This window comes from Colossoma macropomum, unplaced genomic scaffold, assembly GCF_904425465.1.
Source record: "Colossoma macropomum unplaced genomic scaffold, Colossoma_macropomum, whole genome shotgun sequence".
Lineage (NCBI taxonomy): Eukaryota > Metazoa > Chordata > Actinopteri > Characiformes > Serrasalmidae > Colossoma > Colossoma macropomum.
The window spans coordinates 22,907,554-22,921,656 of NW_023494796.1; the positions used below are offsets into that span (position 1 = coordinate 22,907,554).

The window sequence follows — 14,103 nt, forward strand, 5'->3', positions numbered from 1 at the left end:
CTCGTTTATTGAATATTTTATATAAGGACAGAACATCATCTCTATTTTCTGCCAACTTTTTATGTAAAGAAAATCAAGAGGTGTACACCACTCCTCCAAGACAAAGTAACAACACAAGAGGGCGCCAGTGCTTGCAGCATTTTGCATGTTGGGCGTTGTCTTCACAGTAACATGTACAGATATCAAAGCACAGTACGACCACCTTTTCTGGAATACTGTTAAAGTTGTTTTCCATGTGTTCTGTCCTACTGTGATTTATGTAAATCACTACTATATAAATGGAATGGCTTCTACTTACTAATAAATACCTCCTAAAAATATTAAAGGGCAAAATGCATTCTTTATATATTAATAGTGTGATGTTTGCATATGTTATATACATTTAATGAGCAGGACCTGGTACTCATTGTTTGCTTCAAGTGAAGTGAGTCTGTACAGCTACACAGAAAAAATAAAGTACAAAAAACAATATACAAAATTGCGTTTATTAAAGAAGATATATCTTAATGCGATTAAACATAGTGTCAGTAGTACATCATTGAAGACTAATCGAAGTGTGGAATGAATTCAGGTTTTCCAGCATTAATGCACTTCCCTTCTTGAACCACTGCTCGGTTCAGTCTATCCATCTGTGGCTTTATTCCAGTCCAGCACTGCTACTGTACAACGTCTCCCAAGTCCAGGAGACAACGGGGAATTATTTAGATCTTACTTCTTGATGACCTCTTCTTTTAGTTTCTCTGCCAAGTGTTTTCTCTTCTGCAACTTCTTCTTTTCTTCGACAGAGATTTCCTTAAAACAGGACAAAAGATCATGTTTAAAAATGTGGCTGCAGTGAAAGAATGAAGTTGTGATCAATCACAGCCTTACAGCAAACATATAACATCACGACACTTGAAGGTATTTTCACAATACACTACATGTCCAAAGTATCCAGACAGCCCTTTTAATTAGTGAATTCAGCTACTTTAAGGTTCACCCACTGCTGATACAGATGTTCTATCATGCACACACAACTCGTATAATCACTCCCAACGGAATGAGATGCTCTGGAGCCACATGAGTCTAAGGTCACCATGCATGATGCTACGCATCGACTAGAGGGGTTTGAACCCCCCAGCACTGGGCTGTGGAGCAGTGGAACTGTGATCTCTGGATTGATGAAGCTCCATCCAGTACCTCTGGTATGAGCTGGATTAACGTTCAAGATCCAGAAATAACCACTTAACCTTGGGCTGATAAATGATATCAGTGAATATCTCAATCATATGAATCGCTGCTGATGTTACAAAAAAGCATGATTTTTTTATTCTCTTGAACGTCACAAGATTTTTTCTTATAGTTTTGTCTTTTTTAACACTGTTTTTGGTACAATCATTTCACATCACCTACCAATTAATCACACATGTACATAAACTGAACGCCACAAAGAAAAATCACAACATAGTTAACACAGTTTTTTTTGTCTGGCTGGGGAATATGCAAATGAGACTCCAGGACATACTATCTACTCTCCGGTAGAGAGTAAAATGGATGAGCTTGTCCAGAAGAAGGCTGCTCATGTGCCAGTTTGGCGATAATTTGGTTTCCAACCAAATGAACACAGGGAGCCACTGGATGTTTACAGTGTTATATACCGTCTGTGTAGAACATAGTTATCCACACAAATTATTGCACAATATTAGAAGATGGTAATTATATTGCAATTACACTGCCATGATGGAAAATGCAAGCAGTCTGTAAATGCATTTATTTCGTGTGATAATTCTGCAGGTGATAATTAAATTTAGCTTAGTTACAGCACCCATTGTAAAGCCTTCCCAGAAGAGTAGAGGCTGTTACTGCAGCAAACAGGGACAAACTCCCTATTAATACCCTTAATTCCAGAAGACACACTGGATGAGCAGGTGTCTTTTGGACACAAAGAGTATGTACCACAATATTTACCACCATTCTTTTAAAAGACATTCCCACAACTGGTGGGGGAAAGCGCTAGGACACTGGCAGAAATCCCCCACAGATGTTCAAATGGGTTAAGATCTAGTGACTCCTATGGCCATGGCAATTACATTTACATAATTTCCATAATCATCAAACCATTCAGGGACCCCTCATAACCTTCGGAGGGGGGCAGTGTCATCCCAGCAGACCAGTGAAAATGTCTTTTTGTTTTTTGTTTTGAAATCTCAAATGAACATTCATTTTTGTAATGTAGGTTTAATGCAGTGCAGTCCTGTTGTAATGTCCCTCAGCCCTAGTGTAACATCCCAATATCCATTTTGTATGTTCATTATATTTACTCATGCACTCAGGCCTTTCCTTTACTTGGTCACCCGTCTGTACTTAATGTGTGTGCCTGCTGGGAAATAAACAACCTGAATCTTGGCCTAGGGCATTAAAACACCTTTACTACACACATTCACATATTATGTTACTCAAATATATAAACAAGGCTTCCTTTATTATTGAATGCACAGTGATGTCTTCCAAATGAACCTGCAAGCTCATTTTGAGTGCTTTGTTGGATCACATTCTTACATCAAATAAAAATAACAGCAGGGGGGAATCACATGAATAATGGAGAAGAGCAGATTAAATGGCAGAAATAGGCCATTTCAGAATTAGCCTTAAAAGGTTAACCTCTTTACGCAGAGGGAAAAAAAGCATATAACCTTAGTCTTAACCTTTTGGTGGGGATGTATGTGAAGAGGCTATGGCTTGTTACCTGTGTGGCAGGTGTGGGGGTGGGGGCTGCATGGGGCTCCTCTGCAGAGACTGGTTTGGCTTTCTGCTCTTTCTTCATGGCCTGCAGTTTGTCCCTCTGCTGTCTCAGGTATTCAGCTCTCTGCTGCAGCTGCTCCTGCTGGGCCACGGATAGCTCCTACACACAAACCGAAACAGAAAGAAAGGTAGGAAGAAGCAGTCAGTGTAACTGCATTCCTCTGATGATAGATAAGAAATGCAGAGGTAAGAGAGATAAGAGTCAGAACCTGTTGGCTCTGGCCCACCATCCTTTACTCACTTTGAAAGGTTTGGAGATGCCAGCCTCCTTTCGCGCCTCCTCCAGCCAGCTCTCGGCTGCTTGGTTAGAAATCTTCTCCTTTGGAACTGGCTGTGGGGCATTGCCCTTGACTGGTGCTCGAACAGCTGGTAATGTCTTTGTCCCTTTCTCTGTTAAAAAATAAAAATCAACTGGTCAGACTAGGGCATGGCCAGTATGAAAATTTTGCCATTTACACTGGAACTTTAATATCTTGACTGGGTTACGTAGGTTTGGTTGTTATGTTAGCCAGGCCACAATAACACAAATTATACTAATACAAATACAAATTTAAAGCTTACAGTCTTTATAAAGTGAAAGACTTTCTGTTACCTGAGGGCTTGTCAGATATTTTGCCTGGAGTCCGCTCAGTGCTTCCAGGGACCGCAGACTTCAAATCTCCTCCCTTCCCTTCTTTCTTTGATGAAGTACCATTCATCTGTGGAAATCAACTTAGTTTCTCATGATAGAAAAATGACATGGAAGCAGTAACAAAAACTCATGCACAGCAAGCAGTGATCTTGTTTCATTTTCACATTAACAGACATTATGTAACTGGTCTCAAGACTATCTTGTAAATGGTTAGACAGGATTGATGTACGATCAAACGTATCTGATCCCACAGCACAAGCTATGCTTACTGTTTCAATTCATTCACAGTAAACCACAAAATAAAAAACAGATGCATCAGCAAGAGAGCTTGGTCATAAGAATACTACTTGAAAAATGTAGCCATAGAACAATCTGGGAAAAGTGCAAACTGAGTAAAAATAAATGATGTCTGTCAACAGGCCATAGAATATGTCAATATGTCTATACAAAAATATGAAAGAGATGACATTTTTGAAAGTTTGATTGTTATGTTATTTTATCAACTCAGCAAAAAACAACATAGTAACATTTTATATTTTAGTATTACCTACGCATGCATTTATGGCATCTCTGACCATAAAGTACACTATTTTGCCTTTACCCAAAACATAGTCTATCAGCCAAGACAAGTTTGGTGTCTGAAGTTCAACAGGTGTTTAGGTTGGCTGGTGCCAGATATCTGGCTTTTAGCTGAGCCACATACTACACTTTTATAAGTAACAGAATGTCACACAGGGTCTGATGCATATGTCTATATGAGATTACTTAACAACCTGCTGTGATTTGAGACAATTGTGTGGTAACACAAGATGGTAACTGGTGGGGTATAAGCTGCCATTACTTTGTTAGCTCTATTGGTCTTGTTGCTCCATCTAGACCAGGGGTTCTCAACCATTTTTATCCAAAGGCCAGGGGTGTAAAGAGTACTGAAAAACCCTACTCAAGTACAAGTACTGTTACTGTAGTGATAATTTACTCAAGTACAAGTATTAGTAAATAAAATAACTCAAGTAAGAGTAAATAAGTAGTTCACCGAAAAACTACTTAAGTACTGAGTGACTTAGTTACTTTTTTGTATTTACGCTGTCACAACCTGAACATATTTCTGAGGTTTACATTAAACTGCATGTGTTTCATGGTTAGATGATTATATAAGATATAAGATATAAGATATAAGATAATTGATCTATTTCCAGTAAAGTATTTTAGAAACCCTGAAAGACTTGCAGAGGATGTTAGTGTTTAATTAACTTTATTTAAGAAATAAAACTGAGTCAAAATTATGAGTAAATTGCTTAATCAATGATGTCATTTTAGTGAGACCTGCTGCCCATCAGCTCCCTGGACTCTAGCTTACGTTAACAGGTGTGAAACTCTACAGACAGTAAACACATTCACAGCCTTCAAACTGTACATTTTCACTGATATCTGTTCAGAACATTTACACCATTAAATCAGTAGCAACAACAGCAACTTACCCAGCTTTGATTTTTACTGTAATATATTTCACTAATCATGCTGATCACTTCATACAGAATCAGACATTATTACTGCATTTCACAGATAAATAGCTACATAGCCTCTCACAGTTAAAGACAAACAGCAAGGCAGAGAGAGAGAGATTGAGAGGGAGAGAGAGAGAGAGAGGAAGAGAGAGAGAGAGAGAGAGAGAAGAGAGGAAGAGAGAGAGACAGAGAGAGAGAGAGAGAGAGGAAGAGAGAGGAAGAGAGAGAGAGAGAGAGAAAGTTAGAGAAAGAGAGAGAGTGAGAGAGAGAGAGAGAGAGAAGAGAGAAAGAGGAAGAGAGAGAGACAGAGAAAAAGAGAGACAGAGAGAGAGAGAGAGAGAGAGAGAGATGGCAGGGAGGCAGGGAGGGATCAGATCAGGCCAGTCAACGACAGCGCGACAGAATCACTGTCCAGAGTTGATGAAGAACCTGTATTAGACTAGATTTCTTGTAGCCGTAAACGACCGTAAATCTCAAAAACAGCAGCTAAACTAGGCTGTATTTTAAACGGTAAACTTTAAGTTTAACAAACAGAATCATTATAAAAGAAAGAAGAAAACCGTAAACATGGTACCTGTTTAGCTTGGATCAGCTAGCTCGGTTAATACTCCCTCAGGCTGGAGTCGAGTTGTGACAGCGGATCTCAGCAGGTTTCGTGTTTGGTCGCTGATAATAATGATGTTTTCACTGATGATCATTTATTTTTACTCTGTAATGTTATGAAAACTAAAGCAGCAAAGTAAAAGTATTTCATTAAAAATTAACTCAAGTAAAAGTACTATGATTTAATTCTACTCCAAAAAGTACTGTTACAGGGAAAACTGTATTCAATTACAGTAACGAGAGTAAATGTAATTCGTTACTTACACCTCTGCCAAAGGCTCACCTGTTTATAAACACAAAGAACAGTGGCCCACAGTGTTTTTATTTTTTTTATTTTTTCTTTTCTTAAAGTGCTGAAACTGAAAACCTGAGATGCAGCCTGCGGCTGCGCTGTCTCAAACCGATGACGTTCAGTACTTTTATTTGTACGTATATTGGGTATAAGTAGAAGACATTCGCTTCTCAGTTCTTAATTACTGAGTTAATCTTTTTCCCACTTATGTTTTATTACTTAAAGTGACGTTACCAGCCCACTATGAACTACTGCCTCCCCAGAGTTCAGGCCCAAAGACCACCACCACAGGTTGAAAAACCCTAGGCTTTCAGACACCAATCATGTCTTGGCTGTCTGATTACATTTGGGATATGAGGAAAAGTGTAAATTCGACTTTCGCCAAACTATCCCTTTAAATAGAGGCCCATAATTATGCTCATACATCATGTGAACCTACGAGCAACATACATTGCTCAAGCCGTTGCTTGGCTGGACTGCAGCGTGGGCAGGGGCTTGAGGGCCAATGCCGTTTCTCACTGGTCTCTCACGGAAGCAAGCAGACGTGGAGCCCACCGCCTCTTCAAACTGCTCTCTGCGAGCCATCTCCAGCTCATACTCCTCCTTAGACCGTCTGCAGGGAGAAAATATGGTGAAAACACAAATTACAGCTTAATTTCCAATGTTGTGAGTATCATTACAAAACCAGCAACCGTCATGAAACGTTTACACAATGTGAAGAGCGGCCAGCCTTATAAAACTGTAAAAAAAAAAATGGTAAAACATGATAAAACCTGATAAAAACTGAACAAACAGGAATAACGAGGTTCTAAATTGGCAGTTATTAAAGTAACAGTAATAAAAAAAGACAGTAATAAAAAAAAACAGTTTACAGGATCAAACAGGTATGCTGCAAGTAAACCACAAAAATGGTGCACTGAATGGCACCCACAGGCTTGGGATTGAGAGACACTGTTCTAGATGCATCCAGGGTTAACAGCAGAGTATTACATAACACAGTATTTTTAGACTTGCAGGTATGAACAGGCCAGGTCAGTAAATTTACCTCTGACAGGGCAAAGAAGAGTAACTTAGAACAGTGAGATGTTCATCAATTGATAAATACACAACACATTTAAAAGAGTTATAAAACAGTTATAAAGACATATCAGGGCAAGATACTGACTGCTGGATAAGGCTTAAACCCTTGTCCTGGTCCATCTGATCTGTACTCTGACACTTACTGTGATCTCTTAATGGACTTCATTACTATTATCTACTTAATTAATCTACACAGAAACTTCCGGGGCGCTAAACCAGGGCAATTTTTTTAAAAAGCAAGAAGCCTTCTGGTATTCACATTTACCTGTTTAAAAAAATGGCTGACTCATGTTGTACCTGCAAAAAAGTTGCATTAAAATGCACAGCTTTCACTGGGCCACTATAAGGTTTAGCCTCTGTTTTCAGTCTAGCTGCAAAAACACTGGGAAAATTATTTTAAGCTGTTAGTGCATACTCTTTCTAGACCATATTTATAAGAAGCTCAGCCAGTAGTGGACGGGCCACTGGAATTAGCACAGATCAAACAGAATCAAGAAGCAGCTTGGAAGAACGTAATTAAAACAAGGCTATAAATGTTTACTCAGTTGCCTTTCAGTGGGAATCCACCAGACCGATATTAGTGAAACCCTAAGGAGCTTAACTATCCATAGACACACAGTCTTACAGAACTGGCTTAGTGCGAATGGCACCAATCTCATTAGATGAGTTACAGCAGTCTTCAGAACGGAGAAGTTGGGAAGTGCTGCATGCAACATATTTTGCTTTGGAAGTCTTGCCAGTCACACAGCTGGGTTTGTGACCAGTAACAAATAAGAAAACCACAAATATGTGGTTATGACAGGGCAAAAATGTCACACTGTGATTACAGCACAACATATTGTGATAGAGTAACTGTTACTGTATGTGTTTAATACAGAAGCAAAAGACCTACTTTGTTATGATATATGAAGAAAAAGATTTAAAAATGCTTAAAGATTTGCGCCTGTGTTTGTGTCACAGACTACCGACGACTCAATTACTCATAATCAGTCTAGTACACTGACTAACCCTGCCAAACTGACTAGTCATTTATAAGACAAGGTGTTATGATATCACATTCTTAAGCCCTATAGTGATAGAAAACACAAGAGCACAGAGAAAGCTCCAAGTCCACATGGTGATTTGACTATTTTACTATGGCCAACATGGACACGCACATGGCCCAACTATTCTGGGGCAGATTTTAATGAGTTGAAGGGAACCACCTTCATATTAAAGCTTTCTGCAATCAGAACTGCAAAATCAATTTGCAATCTATATCTCAGGCACAGCAAGAGGTTACTGATGCAAAGTGAGTCAGATGCAACACCTCACTCAAACGATGCTGAACACTGAAAACAACATACTTGAGAACTTCCTGTAGGATCTGCATCTCCTGCTGCTCCAGCTCACTCATTACATCAACACCGTCAGTCAAACATTCAGGAAGCGCACCTAGCAATGACACAAGGGCACAAACAAAAGACTTCAGAAGCCATTACCTCATTCAGTGAGAGCCATCTCACCTAGAAGTGATTCATATCTGTACATTATTGGCACATGACTAAATAAAGGACAACCCCTGCCAAAATTAAGTAAACCGAACAGCATAATTGTGTTGCTGCAATTTTTTAAAAATATATTTCTTATGTACAAATCAAGTGTATTTCTCAATAATGTAGACTGATCAAATTACATAAGGTGAGTAAGAAAACATTTTACAATTACAGAATGATACTCACTACAAAAGCACTGGACAAACCACAGAAAGGCACTGAAACAGGCTGGACAGGATTTGTGTAGTGCAAACTATAAATGTCCAGTACCGTTTCTCTCCTTTATGACTCGCAAGGCCTGAAGCTGCAGCTCCACATTCTTCTGCACCATCAGCGAACGGAACATCTGAAAGTCGTCTGTGGCAAGCACCGGCTGGAACAGAGTCTGGGTAAAATAAAAAATAAATGAAGCAATATTAACATTTAAGTAAAAGGAGCAAGAAGGTATTAAATAACATTGCTAACAAAACCTGATAACTCATTTTCCATTTTAAAAATCCTAGCTGCCCGCTGCATTTTGTAAACATTTCAGGATAAATAATCCAATAGACATAGCCCAAAATGACTTTCTCAAATCTTTACATTAACGTACATTAAAGAATATTTTTTTCCTCCCCAGTAGATCCATTTTGTAAAATAGGTTGTGTTACAACAGTGGCGATAATTATGGCTACTGCTCACCGATTTCCATAAAGTGAAGCTGTGTCAAAGGTGTGGTGTGTAGTTTTTTATCATATAAAAGTCACTATGTGGTCAAAATGATTCCATATAATCAGAGAATAACCACAGTGATGACATTACAGTCCCTTCAACTTTGTTAACATTTCATAAAATTGCACTCTAATAATGCCTGAAATAAACCTTGACATTTTAGTAGGCTAATCAAAAGGTCAATGGCCCTTCTCAAACCAGCCACACGCATCTGACCAATTGATTAAGCTTATAATAGCATGCAAGGCCAACTAGCAGCAAGGCACGAACCAAGCGTGCAATCCACCAGCTCAAAACAGATCTCAAGGAGAAAGAGCACAAGTATAAACGATGGAACAACAAACATGATGAACTGCGGGCTAAGAGACCAACAAATTTATTTTCTTTTGGAGAAGACATTTAAAGTAACACTTCAATACAATTTTCTCCTTAACCGAAATGTAGTTAATCAGCAGAAATATTATGGTGCTTTATGTTTGCTTCTTTAGTAATACTCTGGAGCTTCAAGACTAATGTAACTACCAAGTAATGGATGTTTACTGCACAATTATCTATAAAAATGGACAAAAGTACACAGCATAGCTAAAAACAGTATTAGGCAGCAACCAACACCTTGAATGTTGTCCATTTTTTGTCTGTTTCTTGGGTAAAAAAAAGGTAAAAATGTGTCAATGTGATTTTAAACAGAACTATCACATTAACTTCAATCATCTGTCAAAAACCACTTGTCAGTTGAGAGCACACCTGTACAAGAAGGTCAGGAGAGGTCAAGCTCTTATTGTATGAAGGCCAGCTCTTATTGTAACTGGCTTCTGTTTTGTTACCGTACTGGTCTGGAATCAGCACCTTTAAATGGCAGCAGAGGCTGAGGTTTACTGAATCTGTGCAACTAGTTAAAAGACAAGCTACAACTGATAGCTTTATATCCCAAACAGTAGCCTATTTATCACACTGGTGACATGTCTTTTTGATGACCAAGTGAATTGTTTCCTCACAAGGCTACAGTAAAAGTCTAGAGATGAGAGAATCAACCAAACTGAGTCCATTGTACTCAAATTATAAGGGGTATGGTCTAAAAGCCAAAGACACTGCTTTGAAATCCCATCCTTACGATAATGAAACAAAGGCCTCATTTAAAATGTATGAGGAGAAAAACACCTTTGAAAACGAAAGTGAAACAAATACTTCCACCAAGCTTCTTGCTCTTTTGTCTTTAATTTGCCTGTTCTGTCCCGAAAAGAGGTCAGGAGTATTGCTTTCTCTCCACTCTGGGTCCAAAGCCCAGATTCTGAGCCTCTCATGGTTATTTAATCACACATGGAGGCTTTTTCTAGCTGGTGTAAGTCTCAAAGGGCACAATTGGGATTGTGTCACTGTCCTGAAAGCAACAGCTCCCCAAAGCCGCTTCCACTGCCTCAGTAACCCAATTCAGGGCTACCCCACTAATCTCCTCAAAGATTGGGTTTACCTGAGTCACTGAGACATTAACTCTTTCACTGCTGGAACCAAGTGAGAGAAACGTGCTGCACATTTAGCCTTTAAAAGTCAAAATGCTTTTTTTGGGACAGACCAGAACATTCCCACAGTTCAAAACAACTAAATTGTAGATATTATGGTGACTGCTTTGCAGTTTGCTCAAAAATAAGTCTGCTTATTAATGCCCTTGATAGAAATAAGCAGAAGAAATAAAGCGTTGATTAAACTCTAGAGGATGTGTTCCCTTGAGCACAAAGCCTCATATTAACACGTCACACACCAATCGCGATTATACCGTGGCATATACTGCAAAAAAAATCACTGTAAATTTATAGCATTTATTTTACACTAAAACACTGGTTTGTTATTTTACAGAATCATACTGTCAAAGATTGGGCAATTAGAGCAGTGCATTGTTTTACAATGCAGTTAAAATACATACCATGAACATTCAGTACTTTACTGGCAACTCTGTAAATGTTGCGGTATTTTTTTACATGTTACCTGTTTGCTGTAAGGTATAAATTCTGCTGACTCAATGCATTCAGCTCAAACAAAAATACTACATGGTCCCAAAAACATTACTGCTATAGTCTACTCTTCCCGTCAGTTAAAAAGGGAATTTCACTTATTTTTCAAAATGTCTGCATAATTCAATAACTGAAATCATTCAGAGTGGTCTGATGTGCACTCCAGAAAAACTTACTGATCTATCTACAACAGGAACAGGACAAAAACCAGGGGCTGCAATGTATACAATGCTAATGTTGTCAGTGAACCTACATGTGTCCTGAGGTTTCATATATAATGTTGATAATGGTAAAATAGTATTATTTTGCCTTACCATGCCCTGCATGTAATATCTTCATCCTGAATGTTTTGGGCCAAAACCTAATCTACAAACTACTGTTAAAAAAACGACTAAGGCATCAGGTAATGTATTCTTAACCGCTTCATGTAATAAATAACGAGTTAGCTTTCAGAGGCAGTAAACGCTTTGGACGTCTGGGTCCTATCACCACTGCTGTGAACAATTCTGACTCCGAATTCTGTTTCTCTAGAATGGTGAGTTTCAGCTTAAACCATTCTGAGTAATCTTAATGATTTAATTACACAAACATTTTGAAAAATCTTGGAATTCCTTCACAATAACATGCACCCTTAGCATGAAGAAATGGTGGCCATTTAATTGAATTTTGCTCACCTGCAACGTTTTTGACTTGGCAAAGGGAGACGAGCATGCCTCCACAAACTGCTGTTCACTAATGCCCACTTCTTGCATATAGCTTTCTAACAACTTCTCTACCTGAAAGACAGATCATGAAAATGCATGTGAGTGGAATTTTAATTAAAATCATAACTGAACAAGCTAATGATAAAAAAAAATCAATACAATATCAGCCTATTTGACAATAAGCAATTGCTCAAAGGGCACACTGGTTTAGAATTAAGGCAGAATTTTGTGGGGAATGTGAGCATTTTGATATTGCCCACAATACTTCATTAAGATCACTGGAAAGAAAAAAATTCACCATCACCACTGCAAGGCACTACTCAATACTACACTTACCAGTTGCTTGTATTGCTGATGGATTTCTGTATAGGTTAATTTGTTTTCTTCCTCATCATCGAATACTGAGAGAAAATGAAACATATTCATTTAGCATCATGCAAAAGGCATTAACTCAAAATTAAGCTTCATTAGACATCCTTATATACTTAATGAGCTACAAGCTACCATACCTGGAATGAGCTTAGGACCAGACTTCCTTTATTTCACAGTTTCCTTTATTTCATCCAAAATATTCAGAAAAATGTAGCAAGGCAACATGTTACAATGGTTCTCAAACTAGTCTTCAGGGCCCCACAAGTAGTCCACACTTTGGGCTCATCCTTCAGAACTCCTAGCAAAAATACGGACCATCTGGGGTCTCAAGGACCGGTTTGCAAACCAATTATATTGAACAAAGCATGACGCTTTACAGATAGGAATGGTAATGTCCTTGCTACCTAAATAGAGTTTTAATAGACTTTTTCAGAGTATTATCAAGTGACCGTGCTTTTACTTGCCAGCACACTCTTAAACAATATGGTTCTTCAAGGGTTCTTTAATAAAGAGAATGGTTCTATTTAGAACCATGAGTTCTTCTAGAACCATTTCATTCTTAAATAGTTCTTTGAGTGGTAAAATGGTTCTTCAGATTGATGGAGATAACACCTATATAACACCAAAAAGCGTTCAGCTATCGTTACGATGTCACGTTTTTTGGTGTTATACAGAACCATTTTCAAAAAGGTTTTATACAGAACCACATACAACACATTCTCCATCAGTGTGAAGAACCATCTCACCATGCAAAAAACATTCCATGAAGTGGTTCTAAAAGAATTCATGGTTCTAAATAGAACTATTCCCTTTACTAAGAACCATGTTTTTAAAGAGTGTACATTTACAATGAAAGGGATCTTTCTTGCTGTTTTACTTCAGTCTTTTACATTTAGTTTAATTCAGAGTTTAATATAATTCCATGCTGTTCTGTTGATTCAGCAACTGCTTCTCTGTTTCTCACAGCTCTTACTCTTGGAGCTGTAGCATTTTAGACCAAAGGCATTTCAGAAAGAGAAGAACAGAGCAGAACAAACTAACCTACAGTTCCTATGCTGATAAATGCTGGATGTTCTACTAAGTTCAAGTGAATTTCTATAGGAAAATCAGTAAATCAAACGAGCTTTACTTGAGGACAGTTATAGCTTATATCTAGTTATCTTATATCTATATATCTTATGGCTTATAAACTTAACTATATAGCGTATAGCTCTGTCCCCCTGTCTGTAAACATTACATAAACAGCTGAACACAACAAACTAAACCCGAAAGAGAACCTGAAAATGTTAGCTAACGCGTCCAAAACAAGAGAAGGAGATTATTACTGTATCAATAAAAGAGAAAAGGTATTAAATATAAAGGTCGTCACCAAGACGCAGCAAGCTACGCTAAGCTATAACATAAACACAGCTGTGTAGGTTTACATGGGTATTTTTCACCTGAATTACAGAAAAACTGCTAAGATATTTCCCTTCTGTAAAAGATAAAAGGTTTAGCTTCAACGCTGGCTGAACCTTCGTTACCTGAACATTTATTTTCCATGAAGTCTGTGACTGGTATCACCCACTCAGGGCTGCCGAGGTATCCGGCGATGCTCTCCACGACCCACTCGCTGTCCTCGGCCATGACGGCCACGGCGGCTCGGGGCTTCCTCAGCCAGCTAACCTGCGCCCACAGCTAACGGTAGCTCACTGCACAACGGACAGAAATGCGGGGTTCAAACGTGAGTATTCGGGCATTTGTTTCGTTTCGCTCGGGGTGCTGAAACCCCGGGAGCTCCTGGACGAGGCGGAGAAAAACGCGGAGAGAAGCTGAGAGGCGAACCGAACCGAGCAAAGCTGCTAACTCAGATTAACCTGAAACCATGGCAACGCGTTACGTCA

The 14,103-nt window shown here is 38.7% G+C and overlaps 1 protein-coding gene across 1 annotated transcript; it reads right to left on the bottom strand.

Annotated features, from left to right (window-relative positions):
• Positions 1-466: 466 nt before the first annotated feature.
• Positions 467-14,103, bottom strand: cfap36 (cilia and flagella associated protein 36). Its single transcript, XM_036583146.1, has 10 exons — positions 13,744-14,103; positions 12,185-12,249; positions 11,819-11,920; positions 8,698-8,812; positions 8,239-8,326; positions 6,263-6,425; positions 3,374-3,479; positions 3,023-3,171; positions 2,726-2,881; positions 467-792 (listed from the first exon to the last, which is right to left on the bottom strand). The coding sequence occupies exons 1-10, from the start codon at positions 13,844-13,846 to the stop codon at positions 709-711; spliced, it is 1,131 nt and encodes a 376-aa protein (XP_036439039.1). The 5' UTR covers positions 13,847-14,103; the 3' UTR covers positions 467-708.